The sequence below is a fragment of the Oncorhynchus mykiss genome, chromosome 24, assembly GCF_057628025.1.
Source record: "Oncorhynchus mykiss isolate SJ-2025 chromosome 24, ASM5762802v1, whole genome shotgun sequence".
Classification (NCBI taxonomy): domain Eukaryota; kingdom Metazoa; phylum Chordata; class Actinopteri; order Salmoniformes; family Salmonidae; genus Oncorhynchus; species Oncorhynchus mykiss.
In genome coordinates this window covers 14,378,333-14,395,043 of record NC_143045.1, presented here as the reverse complement: position 1 = coordinate 14,395,043, position 16,711 = coordinate 14,378,333, and the positions used below count along the sequence as shown (strand labels likewise).

Here is a 16,711-nt window from a genome sequence, read left to right as displayed (position 1 = left end):
AGATGTTGATTGAGAACTTACAGGCACTCAACCTATCACCTCCCAATGGTTTGTCAAACAAAAACAGAAACCGCTTATGGAACAGAGCTCAGTATAAAGCAATAAATCCAAATGGACACTTACCTAATTATGACGGGCCCGTCTAATCATTGATCCCCTGTCTAACAGTACCATGGAGACTGCAGCAGCAGCAACACTGGAACTCTTGATATCTCTTTAAGGCTTTGATGATGGACATCCCCACCAATGAGGAGTAGAGCTGTGAGCCCAGGGGGAGGTTTGAAACCCAACGACATGCTAATCTAGCTGAGCCTGGAGCTGGACCAAGCAGAACCACTGCACCGCACCGTGGCCCACTCTCTGTACCCGTTGTGTAAAATGTGCTTTTGTGACACTGGATACAGTGCCTGTGAGAAGCACTACCCCGGTGTGGGCCGGGCGAGGGGAGAGGGGCGACGGGTCACCTGATATAAGAGAAATTCCTCCAGCAGCCACCCTGCTGCCCCACTCTTACTGGGAGACAAAAGCCAAGCTGGGAGGTTTCCAGTGGCCCCATAGTGGGGTTCATACACGTCAGTCTTACTACAGGTGGAGGGAATGCAGCACAATACAAGAAGGTACATTTCTCCTGGCCATATTGGTCAAGTCCTTGTGAGCATGTGGAAAGGAGTATAGACGTGATAGTGATTACAGTTGTAAATCATTAGCTACAGGTGCCCCACTCACCCGCCTACTGAGCCCAAATCCTCTCTCTATATCTACCGCAGGACAAGGATCTGTATCATTACTATCTACTTGGTGATTGTCCAAGAAAAGATTTAGTCTAAAGAGCACTGATAATCTCACTGTCTCACTCAACAGTTACTAAACCTGAGCTGTCGTCAAACTGCTTATCTCTCTAACCCTCTCTACAGGTGAACACACAGCCACACTGCACAGTCAGTGGGACCAACTATCCACACAGCCATGGAAAGACACGGTATAATTGCCAAAGACCATGTACATACATTATGGTATAGTAAGAGAAAAGGTTTACATCTCCTCAGGATATGGGTTAGGGTTCAATTTCACACTTCTCTTGTTAGAAGAATGGTCCTCCTTTCCATAAATGATATGAAACTCAATCTCACAGGGGTAACAAGACAGCTTATGGCTGATACAAATGAAACTACTACCACCAGAGGTCATGGTTCAGTAGTTAAAGACCTCCACCTGAGGGATCTATGACCAGCCAAAAACATTTGCAGGAAGAGGGGAAATGAAAGAGGGAAATAGAGAGGGGAGATGAGGTGGAGGGAGAGGAATCGAGAGAGGGGGGTTGATTCCAGGTGTAGTGAGAAAGAACTTTGTGTGTACTTACATGTTCAAGTTATTGAGTATATAAGACTGTGCTTTGACCTCCCACAAAGACATACATTTGCATATATACAATTTTCACCTGTTTCTTATTCTTTCTTTCTCCATCTTTCTCCTTCTTGCATTCTCTTATTAGCCCTCTCCCGCCCCCTGCTCTCCCTCTGTCTCTCTCTCCCTTTGCTGTGGTCTGTCCCTGAGATGGCCCGTTGAGGTTCCACCCCTCAGTCTCACTCCTCTATTCAGTCCACACAACAGAACCGGTCAGTTTACTGGCCCCGCCACAGGGAGCCAAGCGCCGCTCACCTGCCCACTCACTTAACACTGGCACTGCCCGTGACCCCAGGCGCTCCCACAGTACAGCACCATGGAAAAAAACATATACAGCCAAGAGTTAAGCAGCAGCAGTGGAGCAGGGACAGAGGCAGGATGACTTGCATGGATACTTTACATGAACTAAGACTCTAAATGGAAAGAAGATCTCCAAGTGTCAGTATAGAGGATGTAGGAGTGCAGGTGGGAAGATGTGTGAGTGTGTTTGCGTGTGTGAAAGACCAGACAGTTGTTTGCCTCCTGGGTGAACATTTCCTTTTAGCCCTAGTGAGAAGGATGACAGTTGTTTACCTCCTGGGTGAACATTTCCTTTTAGCCTTAGTGAGAAGGATGACAGTTGTTTGCCTCCTGGGTGAACATTTCCTTTTAGCCCTAGTGAGAAGGATGACAGTTATTTACCTCCTGGGTGAACATTTCCTTTAAGCCCTAGTGAGAAGGATGACAGTTGTTTGCCTCCTGGGTGAACATTTCCTTTTAGCCTTAGTGAGAAGGATGACAGTCATTTGCCTCCTGGGTGAACATTTCCTTTAAGCCCTAGTGAGAAGGATGACAGTTGTTTGCCTCCTGGATGAACATCTCCTTTCAGCCCTAGTGAGAAGGATGACAGTTGTTTGCCTCCTGGATGAACATCTCCTTTCAGCCCTAGTGAGAAGGATGACAGTTGTTTGCCTCACAGGTGAACATTTCCTTTAAGCCCTAGTGAGAAGGATGACAGTTGTTTGCCTCCTGGGTGAACATCTCCTTTCAGCCCTAGTGAGAAGGATGACAATTGAAGTAAACTATGATCAAAATGTCAGCATTAGTTTCTGATTCAGAGAACGAAATTGCCACTACCAAAACACCAGATCATTTCCCTCTCAGATTATCCCCTCGTACACTAACCTGGCCATAGACAGCTTCTTGTTTTGCAGCCCAGCCTGCCTTATCAAGTGAAATCTAGAGACCTTGGAATTAGCAACTAATGACTTTTGCACTTGAAGTCTTGGCAAAGAAATGATACGCCTCTTATGTAGTGAGACCCAGCAATACCTTCATATTATCTTTCACACTTTTCTAGAGTTGTTCAATACTGAAATGGAAATACCAATCTAGAACAGGTACACCCTATTTTCTTATGAGATCTTGGTTGTTGGTTTGCCATTGAGCGTTACTGAAGAAGCCAGCGTAAAAAAGTATTTGCTTTTTTTCACTCAAGCACAGAGCCTAATTGTCTTGTGAGATGGAAGCTGAAGCATTGCAAGGGTATCAGAGACCCAGGTGGACTCCCCAGAGACACAGAGGGGTGTCTGTGTGGAGAGAGACCCCAGGAGAGTGATCCCTGAGTAGGGGGTTGTGGGGGCTGAGAGATGGAGGGTGGGGAGCAAGGAGCCCAGGGCTACAGGGGGTGGGGTTAGTGGGGGGAAACAGGGTCCGGGGGTGGGTTACAGGGGAGAGAGGGGGGGGGGTCATGGTCAGGTGAGTAAAGGGAGATGGGGGGAGGGGGGGACAGGTGGAACAAGGTGAAGGTGCTCTGGTAACACCCACTTGTTTCCCCCCACCTCCGTTCTCCACCTGTCCCATAGCCCCAGCTCCGACCCCGTCCCACGGTAAAGGTAGACTAGCACAGACTGTGATCAGGTGTAGAACTCCTAATGGACTTCTCTATGACCCCGTGGAGAAAGGACAGGCTTTAAGTCCTCAATGAACTATAAGAAAAGCTTTTAAAAACAACCTCACTTTCACGCTCTCTCTCCAACACACAGGGTTTGGTGTTCTATCCATTGCTTTTAGGCCCACATCTTACTAATAAAGAATAGCCACACACATTTTCCAGAGAATATGCCAAAACTTCATATTTTACAGAAGTTTTAAAAAACCTAGGGTCGGGATTCAAGGCAAAGCACATAGCCTACAGAATAGTTCATTCAGGCAAACATTCTACAACTTATCAAATGTCCATTACTTACAATTTTTTTTTTTTTTTTTAAGTTAGATTTATTTTGATGATAAACAGGCAAATGTTTAGTATAAAGGTCTAGTTCACCTAAAAATAAATGTAGTCCTATTCCACTTTGACATAGAGATACTTACTTACAAGCATGTTTTAACTATTTGCTAAAAATTAGGTTATAGTCAGATTTGCCTCAATATCTACAAAAGGACGGTAAAAATGCACGTTCACCAGCGTCAGGTGTTGGTCTTGTGTCCGGACAGTCTGGCGGTCAGTATTCACTGTTGATGGAGAAGAGGAGAGAACAAGAAATGGAGCAGACGAGAGGAGGGCTGAAAAAAGTGGGAAAGAGAGAGTGACAGAGATTTTTCTAAACAGCACTGATGGTCAAATGATGCTTGTATATGTCACATTAGCAGTATGTCTATGAGAACAGATTGACAAGGGGGGGGGGCATTGCTTATGGTTGAGCGATCTGTTCTACCATCATCTGTAGTGGAACACAGTGATGTCAAGCCACACACTTAATGGTAACCCTGACCTACAAACCTGACCTGACCTGTCCCTTGGGCTCCTCTGTGTTCAATCTGCTCCTTCTCTATCCCTCCCCCTCTCTCGCTGACATTAACACCCTGTTCCCACTACATAGCCACTAGGTGACAGTGTTGTTTGATCAAATAAGTCACTGAAGTACACAACTTGGAACAACAGGACCCAAAGCGTGTCTGTCCTGAGCTACTCCTGTATGTTATCTCATCATAACATAGATAGGTCTGCAGTGTGAAACACCATGATTCATATTGATTTATCTGCTGTCTTTTATCTATAGGTAGAGTACAATCTCATTATGTGATGGTGCATGACAGAAAGACAAGAAGTGGAACTGGGTAGGCAGTTTTAACCCTAACCATCTTTCCACATGAATAAACATATAAGTGGTGACATGTCCACCTCATCACTATCTTGTACTTGCTTGACTAAACTACTCTAATGCAGCCTCATTTGCCTGATCTGTGTGTGCTGTCGTCATGTAAAGCTATAGGCTAGGGGCCTCCCGAGTGGCGCAGTGGCCTTCAAACCCTGTGCCACTAGAGATCCTGGTTCGAGTCCAGGCTCTGTCGCAACCGGCCATGAACGGGAGACCCATGGGGCGGCGCACAATTGGCCCAGCGTCATCCGGGTTAGGAGAGGTTTTGGCCGGCAGGGATGTTCTTGTCCCATTGCACTATAGCGACTCCTGTGGCGGGCCGGGCACATGCACACTGACACGGTCACCAGGTGTGGCTGGTTTCTGGGTTAAGCGGGCATTGCGTCAAGGCATTGCGTCAAGAGGCAGTGCGGCTTGGTTGGGCTGCATTTCTGAGGACGCACGGCTCTCGAACTTCGCCTCTCCTAACTCCGTACGGGAGTTGCAGCGATGAGACAAGATTGTAACTACCAATTAGATACCATGAAATTGGGGAGAAAAAGGGGTAAAAAATATATATTTTAAAAAAATCACCGCTGGCTACATACTGCACTTTGTACTGAAATTAACTTCCTAGCCTACGCTTCTGGGTGACTATCGGCAGTGGTGTAAAGTACTTAAGTAGTATTTTAAAGTATTTTTTATCTGTACTTTACTAATTTATATTATTGCCAACTTTTACTTCACTACATTCCTAAAGAAAACAATTTACTTTTTACTCCATGCATTTTCCCTGATACCCGAAAGTACTTGTTACATTTTGACAGGAAACAGATTAAATTCATGCACTTATCAAGAGAACATTCCTGGTCAATTCCATTTACTTTTGATACTTATGTATATTTAAAACCACATACTTTTAGACTTTCACTCAAGTAGTATTTTACTGGGTGACTTTCACTTGAGTCATTTTCTATTGAGGTATACATCTTTACTTTTACTCAAGTATGACAATTGAGTAATTTTCCCACCTCTGACTATCGGTCCCACTCTCCCATGCCTCCTTTCCTCTTTAGTTTGAAACCAGTATTTTTATTTTATTTATTTAACTATTCAACCTATTTAACGGCCTAGCAAAAGGCAAAAGGCCTCCTGCGGGGATGGGGGATTTTAAAAAGTATTATATATATATGTATATATAAATATAGGACAAAACACAAATCACGGCAAGAGAGACAACACAACATTACATAAAGAGAAACCTAAGACGAGAACATAGCAAGGCAGCAACACATGACAACACAGCATGATAGCAACACAACATGACAACCAACATGATAGCAACACAACATGGTATCAGCACAAAAGTATTGGGTACAGACAACAGCACAAAGGGCAAGAAGATAGAGACAACAATACATCAATAGTGATCATGTAAGGTTGAGTTTGCTCAGGGTGTAATGGAATTCTATAACTCCATGGGTCAGTCTATTCACCTAGCTCACCTGATCTCTGGAGGGGACAGCAGGGGGGCATCCAGCTGTCCACAGAAACAGGTTCTCACCTTGATCCCCTACATCTTTGCATTGTAGAAGGGAGTTGTACACCTGTTCAACCTTAGATGACCCTTTCTTCCTCTCTCCCATGAACACAAAGGCACGCACGCATGTACAAACACCTGGCAAAGCAAACACACTACCCTCAAAACAAACAGTAAAAATGGCGCTAGGCTTTTTTTGCTGTCTGTGATTGTGTGATTTATCTGTGTGTCAATCTGTGGGGACCAGAACACACCTAAAGAGATGAAACCGAACAAAGAGAACAGATAGATTCACTAATAAAATAATGATCCATGAACATTGTAATTTACATGGCTATGATAGTAAATCTGTATCATGTTTAGATGTGGCTTTCTTTCTCTCTGTGAGTGAATGAAATTGGCTCCCTCTGCTCCTTGTCAATCACAGTTCTGACTAAACAAAAACTTTGCTCACTACCATGGGCATAATGTTAGGAATGCCAAACCTCTACACTCCACTAAAACTTAACAAAGCAGCGTGTGTGTATGAGTGAGTGAATAGATAGATGGAATTACAGCAGGGTTTCCTAAACCCGGTCTTCGGAACCCCAAGGGGTACACGTTTTGGTTTATGCCCTGGACTGAGAAACACTGAGTTACAGACTCTTGGGGTGCCCTAAAAAGATAGAGGTTGAAGGTTAGGGTGTGTGTGTGTGTGTGTGTGTGTGTGTGTGTGTGTGTGTGTGTGTGTGTGTGTGTGTGTGTGTGTGTGTGTGTGTGTGTGTGTGCGTGAGAGAGAGAGAGAGCGCTTGTGTGTGAGATGCTAATCATTTTCCTGTGAGAAGCAGCAACAAAGCAAGCCAAGCGAGCTGAGAGTTTCAAACGTAAACAGTGTTACTTAGCATTGGGCCCACTGTTGATGTGTTTATTGAGTCAGCGTGAAGACAGATAGCTCTCTTTGTTTACATTTGATCATTAGATAAGGGATCTCTGATGTAATCTCCTGACATAAATGAAGCATAACCAAATCTGGTGGGGAGAGGAGAGGAGAGGAGAGGAGAGGAGAGGAGAGGAGAGGAGAGGAGAGGAGAGGAGAGGAGAGGGTTCCCGTGCATTGTCACACTTAATATACTTCATTGGAATTAAGCTGCAGCACTGAGGTGGCATATCATTTTGATCAGGTAGTTGTTTTCTCTAATTGTTTTTCTGTTCACTTCCATTGCCTAGCTCTTATCAGTAGCTCTTATCATATCAATTTATACATTACAGTGCATGGAGAATGGTGTTATTTCCATCGGGAAAAAAAATATGCTTTTTCCACCCTATTCATGGTGTCCTTGCACGTAAAGGGTGGTGGAATTATTAGGGAATTAAGTCCAGGTCAGACATATTTGTAGACACACAAGAAAGCCCTCTACAACCTCCGATGAGACATCAAACACACAAAAGGACAATATAGGAGGAAGGTGGAATTCTATTACACTGGCTCCGACGCTCGTTGTATGTGGCAGGGCTTGCAGACGATAACGGATTACAAAGAGAAACCCAGCCATGAGTTGCTCAGCGATGCAGAATTCCCAAACGAGCTAAATTCCTTTTATCCTCGCTTCTAGGAATATAACACCGGGCCTTGCATGAAAGCCCCTGTTTTTCCTGATCACTGTGTGATCTCGCTCTCTGTGAGCAAAACGTTTCAACAGATTAACAATCACAAGGCAGACGGAACACCAGGGTGTGTTCTCAAAGCATGCGCAGACCAGCTGGCAAGTGTCTTCACAGACATTATCAAACTCTCCTTGTCGCAGTCTGTAATCCCAACATGTTTCAAGCTGATCACCATAGTTAACCTGCCTAAATAGCACTCACAGCTGTAATTATGAAGTGCTTTGAAAGGCTGGTCATGACACACATCAACACCATCATCCCAGACATCATCATAGACCCACTCCAATTCGCGTACCGCCCCAACTGAGCCACAGATGACGCAATCTCAATTGCGCTTTACACGGGCAGAGGGGAAATAAGTATGTGAGAATGCTGTTCATAGACTACAGCTCAGTGTTCAACACCATCGTCCGCTCCAAGTTGACCCTCAAGACGGGGGCCCTTCAGGGATGTGTGCTTAGTCCCCTCCTGTTCTCCCAGTTCACCCACGACTGCGTGGCCATGGACGACTCCAACTCCAGCACCATCATCAAGTTTGTTGACGACATGACAGTGGTAGGCTCAATCACCAACGGTGATTAGTAAGCCTCCAGGGAGGAGGTCAAAGACTTGGCAGTGTGATGCCAGGACAACAACCTCTCCATCAACGTCAGTAAGACCAAGGAGCTGATCGTGGGCTACTGGAGAGAGGGGAGAGCCCCCTCCCCATCCACAGGAATGTTGTGGAACGGGTCGAGAGCTTTAAATTCCTTGGCATCCACATCACTAAGGATTTAACATGGTCCACACACACCCTCATTGTCATGAAGAGGGCACAGCAGTGCCTCTTCCCCCACAGGAGGCTGAACAGATTTGGCATGGGTCCTCGGCAGTGGTGGAAAAAGTACCCAATTTTCATACTTGAGTAAAAGTAAAGATACCTTAATACAAAATTACTAAAGTAAAAGTGAAAAAAAACTTGAGTACTTGAGTAAAAGTGTTAAAGTATTTGGTTTTAAATATACTTAAGTATCAAAAGTAAATGTAATTGCGAAAATATACGTAAGAATCAAAAGTAAAAGTATAACTGATTTCAAATTCCTTATATTATTCAAACCATTTTCTTCTTTTTATTTTATTTATTGATAGCCAGGGGGAAACTCCAACACTCAGACATAATATTAAAACCAAGCATAGTGCCACGTGTACTCCCTCTCCGACCTCTAGGTCACCAGGCTGCTCATTATGGAGCACACCTGTCACCATCGTTACGCACACCTGCGCATCATCAGACTCACCTGGACTCCATCACTTCACTGATTACCTTCCCTACATATGTCACTCCCTTTGGTTCCTTCCCCAGGTGGTTCTGTTTCAGGTCTATGTGTTGTTCATGTGTTCTTGTTTTATATTATGTTTATTTTATTAAAATACTCACTCCATGAACTTGCTTCCCGTCTCTCAGTGCACATTGTTACAGCTAGGGTCAGTCTGTAATATCTGGAGTATTTCTCCTGTCTTATCTAGTATCCTGTGTGAATTTTAGTGTGCTCCCTCTAACTCTCTTTTTCTCTCTCTCTCTCGGAGGACCTGAGCCCTAGGACCATGCCTCAGGACTACCTGGCCCGATGATCACTTGCTGTCCCCAGCCCGCCTGGTCATGCGGCTGCTCCAGTTTCAACTGTTCTGCCTGCGGCTATGGAACCCTGACCTGTTCACTGGACGTGCTACCTCTCCCAGACCTGCTGTTTTCTCTCTCTACCGCACCTGCTGTCTCTAACTCTGAATGATCGGCTAAGAAAAGCCAACTGACATTTACTCCTGAGGTGCTGACCTGTTGCCCCCTCTACAACCACTGTGATTATTATCTGACCCTGCTGGTCATCTATGAATGTTTGAACATCTTGGCCACGTTCTGTTATAATCTCCACCCGGCACAGCCAGAAGAGGACTGGTCACCCCTCATAGCCTGGTTCCTCTCTAGGTTTCTTCCTAGGTTCCGACTTTTCTAGTGAATTTTTCCTAGCTACCGTGCTTCTACAGCTGCATTGCTTGCTGTTTGAGGTTTTAGGCTGGATTTCTGTACAGCACTTCATGACATCGACTAATGTAAAAAGGGCTTTATAAATACATTCGATTGATTGATTGATTACTGGTGTTGCCTGGCTACCTATCCACATCACTCTGGCCAAACTGAGTCTGGATTTGCCTCCCTCCGCTACGATTTCTAGAATGGGAACACATTTTGACTGTTCTTATTGGTCACAGAAACTGATTGGTTAGGCCAGAGCCAGCCTACATGCTGATGTTATCAACTTTGGTACTCTGATTGCTTAGATTTGTTAGAGACGATCCAGTCGCTGATCAAATTTGGTTTGTCCAACTCCCCTCATTTTGGAGTCACACAAATTACTTTTAGGATGGCAGATTTAGACAATGTATGTAGCAATTAATAGGGCTGCATATATGCATTTCAGGTGACTACCTCATGAAGCTGGTTGAGAGAATGCCAAGAGTCTGCAAAGCTGTCTTCAAGGCAAAGGGTGGCTACTTAGAATAATATTTTTTGTTTACTACATAATTCCATATGTGTTATTTCATAGTTTTAATGTCTTCACTATTATCCTATAATGTAGAAAATAGTACAAATAAATAAAAACCCTAGAATGAGTAGGTGTGTCCAAACTTTTGACTGGTACTGTACATGTGACATTATGTAAGAGTGAGCTTAACAGATGTATAGGCAGAGGGAGAAAAGAGAGAGGAACATGTACAGTAGCCTCTTCTTCTAGGCTTTAGACCAGCCTAGTAGACTACTGTAGTAAGAATAATAATAAGCCTCCAGATAAAGGGATATGTCTCAGGTATGTAAACCAAACCCCCTGCCCACTAATTCCTGTGCTTTGAGGGGAACTGATTGGGTGGCGCAGCACTCTCAATGCCCTGGACCGACAGCTGTCCCTTATAAATGGAACGTGCCACCCAGGCTTTTGTTGTCATTTTGATTTGTTTTCAGTCCCAACCACTCTGCAACCCCATTTACATTATACAGTAGGTTAGAAGGCTATAATCTTTCGTGTTGTTTCATAGACTGTACACAAACATATTTATACATAATGAACTGTGCAAGTTTAAATCAATACACTCAAAACAGCTGCACACAAATCAATACTACTCTGTCCCTCTAGTTTAGGTCTTCCATGCAAATATAATTCAATGTAAACACCAAAAGATCATTCTTTCATATTTGTAAAATGTATATATTTCTGAAGAATCCAGTCATGAGAGATAAATATAACATAGATATCAATAAATGTCTGAGGCCACACAGTGATCTATTGTCCAAATGCAACTCTGTGATCAAGCTATCATAAATGTCTCAACCGCTAACGATTAGGCTTACTGAAATGATATTAAATAACTTTCATTTGAGGAAAAACTAATTAAATTATTGTATATAGCCACGAGAAAACACACCGTTTTGGTAATTGACATTTTAACCAGCCAAGCTTTACCAGAGCATATAAATATAGTTACAAATCATATACAGACTAAATCAGGAAGCCCTTAAGCATATAAACTCAGCAAAAAAATAAAGATCCTCTCACTGCGTCGCCACCAGCTGCATTAAGTACTGCAGTCCATCTCCTCCTCATTGACTGCACCAGATTTGTCAGTTCTTGCTGTGAGATGTTACCCCACTCTTCCACCAAGGCACCTGCAAGTTCCCAGACATTTCTGGGGTGAATGGCCCTAGCCCTCACCCTCCGATCCAACAGGTCCCAGACATGCTCAATGGGATTGAGATCCGGGCTCTTCGCTGGCCATGGCAGAACACTGACATTCCTGTCTTGCAGGAAATCACACACAGAACAAGCAGTATGGCAGGTGGCATTGTCATGCTGGAGGGTCATGTCAGGATGAGCCTGCAGGAAGGGTACCACATGAGGGAGGAGGATGTCTTCCCTGTAACGCACAGCGTTGAGATTGCCTGCAATGACAACAAGATCAGTCCGATGATGCTGTGACCCACCGCTCCAGACCATGACGGACCCTCCACCTCCAAATTGATCCCGCTCCAGAGTACAGGCCTCGGTGTAACGCTCATTCCTTCGACGATAAACGTGAATCCAACCATCACCCCTGGTGAGACAGTGAAGAGCACTTTTTGCCAGTCCTGTCTGGTCCAGCGACGGTGGGTTTGTGCCCATAGGCGACGTTGTTGTCGGTGATGTCTGGTGAGGACCTGCCTTACAACAGGCCTACAAGCCTTCAGTCCAGCCTCTCTCAGCCTTTTCCTTACAGCCTGAGCACTGATGGAGGGATTGTGCATTCCTGGTGTAACTCGGGCAGCTGTTGTTGCCATCCGAACATCACCCGCAGGTGTTGTTACACATGGTCTGCCACTGCGAGGACGATCAGCTGTCCATCCTGTCTCCCTGTAGTGCGGTCTTAGGTGTCTCTCAGTACAGAGAATGCAATTTATTGCCCTGGCCACATCTGCAGTCCTCATGCGTCCTTGCAGAAAGGCTAAGGCACATTTACGCAGATGAGCAGGGACCCTGGGCATCTTTCTTTTGGTGTTTTTCAGTCAGTAGAAAGGCCTCTTTAGCGTCCTAAGTTTTCATAACTGTGACCTTAATTGCCTACCGTCTGTAAGCTGTTAGTGTCTTAATGACCGTTCCACAGATGCATGTTCCTTAATTGTTTATGTTTCATTGAACAAGCATGGGAAACAGTGTTAAAACCCTTTACAATGAAGATCTGTGAAGTTATTTGGATTTTTACAAATTATCTTTGAAAGACAGGGTATTGAAAAAGGGACTTTTTTTTGCTGAGTTTACATGTTATCACCAAAACAAATACATGTTAACAGATCTTCTAGTCACGCAGGGATAAGTACTAGGCTTGTGTTTTCTTCTCTCAGACGTTACAGTTCAACTGTAGGGTCACAAGAGAGATGAGGGTGGGTTGGCCACTCAAAGACATCGGTTTTCATTCAGGCCACTTTGACTGTTTTTGATTCATATAATTCCATTCAACTCTATGCCTTCTGAAGAATGATGGTTGATCAAGCAAAGTCAATGACGAAACAAAGCCTGAGCCAGAGAGCTAATACTTCCTCTTGCTCAACATCAACCTTCGTGACATAGCAACAGTGAAAACACTGCAGATAGGGACAGGACTGTGTACACAAGGATATGATTGTTTAGTTTGATAATGTATTTATTGAGTAATCACCGAATAAATGTAGGGTTGGGAGAAAAATTTCACAACCTTGTATTCTTTGCCAGGACTCAATATCTCAATCTAATTAGATTGTATAGCAGGATACTCTAGTCTTGGGAAATATTTGGTTAATGACTCAGTCATTGAAGTACAAGATGCCACCCATTGGTCAATGGTCATCATTAGCCATGTCCAGTGGGTTTAAGTGCATGTCAATGTGTTGGGATCAGTAATGTCTCCCTCTATATCAGACAGCCGTCAACAGCCAGTGATAAGTGTCATTACCTGCAGGCAAATGCAAAACACAGAGACGTGATCTGCACTCACACAGGATACCTGGGGCCTCATTTATAAAACGGACTAACAATCCATTTTGATCTTAAGTATGACTTCACGCAGAAAACCACGTATAAGTAGTTATTTATAAAAACCTTACTTTGACGTGGAAATTATCTTATCTCTACTCAAAGTCTAGACTTGACGTAAGTGATTTTCCTGCTGGTTATGTTGGGCTATTATTTTTTTCCCTTGCAGTTTGTCAAACCATTTATTTTTCACTTCAGCCACAGTTCTGTCTTGCTGCCCCACGTCTTTCACTGCAGCGCGACACACTCCCAAGCTACCTGTCTGGCTTGGTTTGTCAACACACTATTTAGTCCACCAAATAATATGTGTTGCCCGTCTTCAATCTCCTCTACCATCGCCGGGATCTCGTCTTCCAAAGAGTTTGCTTTTCTCTTTTGGTCCATGGCTATTCATGACGAAACCCTCATTTGTGCTAGCATTCTATAACGGCAAATCGCTGATTGTAAGGCACGTTCAGGTGCTGTCAATTTTAAATTAATTTGAGATTTATAGATCACAGGTGCGTAAATTACAAATGGGCTTCTTAGAACCTGCGTAAGCAAGTTTTTTTATTCTCAGTATCTTTTATGAATCGAACGTAAGCACACCGTCGGAAATTATTTTACGACTAAGGTCAAGTATAAATCTAAAAGCATTTTTATAAATCAGGCCCATGGCATGTTATAAAATGATTAAAAAAAAACAAGAACAAACAAGGTGTTTTACAGCAAAGGTGTGAAAGTAGTGTACAGTGATGTACAGTATAATACCGTGGGTAATGGGAGGTATACTGCCAGAATATTTCACGGAAACATCCTAAACTCAGACTTCTTTTGCTGAGTAGGTAGTAGAGTATTGTGGTTCGGGAGAGTCGTGGGTGACTGTGTGTGGGTAAGGGCTTCTCATTCCCAATCTCCCTCCCTCCCGCTATCCATCCATCTATCCATCCACTGCTTAGTTTATGAGAATCTGCATACACGCATGTCTCTGGCTGTTCCCCGCAGAATAACTTGATTGCCAGACGCACGTGGACAGGCACAAAGACGTAGGGGGTGTAGATAACCATGGCCATGGAGGAGAAGAGGACAGAGTTGAAGATGGACTGCTCCCAGGGCTCAAGCACATATATGCCTGTGATGAGCAGGTACTGGTAGTACAGCCAGCCCAGGTACTCATTTGGGTATTTAAAATCCATCCTCATGCTGCTCCAGTGGTCAGGGTGAGGATGAGGAGGGGGGGGGGGGGCTGAGAAAGGAACAGAGAGAAAGATAGAGAGGAAAGGGGGAGTGATAGGAAGAGATAGGAGACAGAAGAGAGAAAGGAGGATGGCAGTGATAATGGCAGCAGGGGACACATAATGGGCATAAACACACAAACAAATACACAAGACAGACGACACAACATCAATCATGTGGAAAGATATACAGTTAGTCGCTTCACCTGCACTACCTGATAGAATTAAACATATTTTCCCAGGAGGAAACACCAATTGTAAAAGGGAAACCACTTAGTAGGTGAAAGATGAACTTACCATGTGTGTGGGTGTTTTGTGGGGGGAAAAAAGTAGTTCAGTGGTATAACCTCAAGTTTTTGTCGTAGTCTCATTTTAAACCCTAGTCGTCTTCAGCTTTCAGTGCACCTGCTACTATGTACTTACCCATGTCTTACAGACCTACTATGTCCTTGGGGGAGGAAACAATGGAAAATGGTGTTAGAAAACACATTACATGTGGGTCTGTGTTTATTAATGAGAAGGTCCGGGATCAATCACAGCCCATGGCCCCTGGGGGGCACTGGGGTCTCTCAGGTGGGGAGGCACTGCAGAAATTAGCTCCTGAGAGCTAAGGTAAATGAATCTGCATACACGCATGCATGAACAGTACATTCACACATAGTATCCCACTCAAACAGCACACATGGCACCTTTTTATTGTCAATGCTGTCAAAATGTCCACCACCGTACAGATGGTGGAAAGGAACAGACATTTACTCTACTTCCACACAGGGTAGTTGACATTAAGTATCTAAGGGCATAATAGGAAAGCCTCTGTCTCACAGAGTCAGTGCCTCAGTGTGCGTTGACAGGTGTCAGGTAAACTCAACTGACACCAGTGCACACTTCTTCACCAGAGTAATAGCCTACTCATTAATAAACAGTTATGGACCAAATAGTTAACGACACACTGTGGCATGTCAATAAATAAACCTGAAATATAATGTAACAAGCATGTTTGCTTGTTTTCCGGGTCCTATCCTGTCACACAAATAAGTATGGCTAAACTAATGCCGTAGAGACATTGTAACAACTGAATAAGCCTTCTCACATTAAGGTAGTCGACATGCTAGCCTACATGCCTATATGACACAATAATAATCTGTAGGACAACAAAAAACAATAAGGATCATATAAAAGTGAGCTTACCTGTCTGATAACATGCTGCTGCCCGTGCTCCCCCGGTTCAGAGAGAATGGCCTGTGTCCCACTACTGTGGTGTGAACTGCACTACCAGTTCACAAATATAGACTACCCGTAGCAGGTCATAAAGTCTACACCACACCCACTACTCTTTACACTCACCCGGCGTTCACGTGGAGTTGGGTATGGGTTTTTAAGGACAGAGCGTTCGGCGCACGTGTCTTCAAACTATAAATGAGGCACGATTATTCACAAATACGACTAATCCTTAGTCATTTAGTCAGTGGAATAGTCATCAAAACTCTGTCCTGCTTTATTGTATAGGAGACACCTGAGGCGCGTGTCCGCGCAACTTATGAATGGCATCCTCATAGAGATACAGGACTCGTGTCCAAAAGCCTGTTTTAGCATGGGCAGCGCCCATTTTGAAGTAATCAACTGAGAGGAACTTCCTATGGGTTAAGGAAGAATCATATAATTGTTTATACTTGTGAGCAAACATTCCATAACTGCAGGTGTCAGTAAATAGCCAACCATGGCTTCATACCTGTTCAAACAACACTCTCCAGGTGGCAGTATGCACCCTTCCAGTTTGTTTGAGAACTCGTAGTAGAAGAAAATGGACTACTTCAAAATGGAGATGGCCTCAATAGCACTGCCCACGCGCACAGACACTGGCAAAATGACTGAGATTGCTCCAAAATGTTGAGTGAATGGATAGCCTATTTAGCTGATAGCCTTTATTCTTTTATAAATCAAATGAAGATATATTTTCAGCACATTGATATCCCAGTACTCTCTTTCATTGTGTCTATGGGAATAAAATGTGTTTTTACAACTTCTCAGCTGCTTACATTATTGATGCGTAAAGACATGGCTGAGCCGCTCTGTCAAGTTGACTGAACAGCATACAAGCATACAGACTCTGCACAGGGTGGAAGTCTGGAAGCCAAACTCACCACATGAAGGAGCATGTCATTGTCTGGGACCCTGAACCGCTGAACAGTCAGGTAGCCCAATGATCCTTCAATAGTA

General features: G+C 44.0%; 1 protein-coding gene across 1 annotated transcript; it reads right to left on the bottom strand.

The window, feature by feature from the left end:
- Positions 1-10,925: 10,925 nt before the first annotated feature.
- On the bottom strand, positions 10,926-14,502 carry LOC149972373 (uncharacterized). Its single transcript, XM_090218409.1, has one exon. The coding sequence runs from the start codon at positions 14,459-14,461 to the stop codon at positions 13,919-13,921; it is 543 nt and encodes a 180-aa protein (XP_090074535.1). The 5' UTR covers positions 14,462-14,502; the 3' UTR covers positions 10,926-13,918.
- Positions 14,503-16,711: the final 2,209 nt, after the last annotated feature.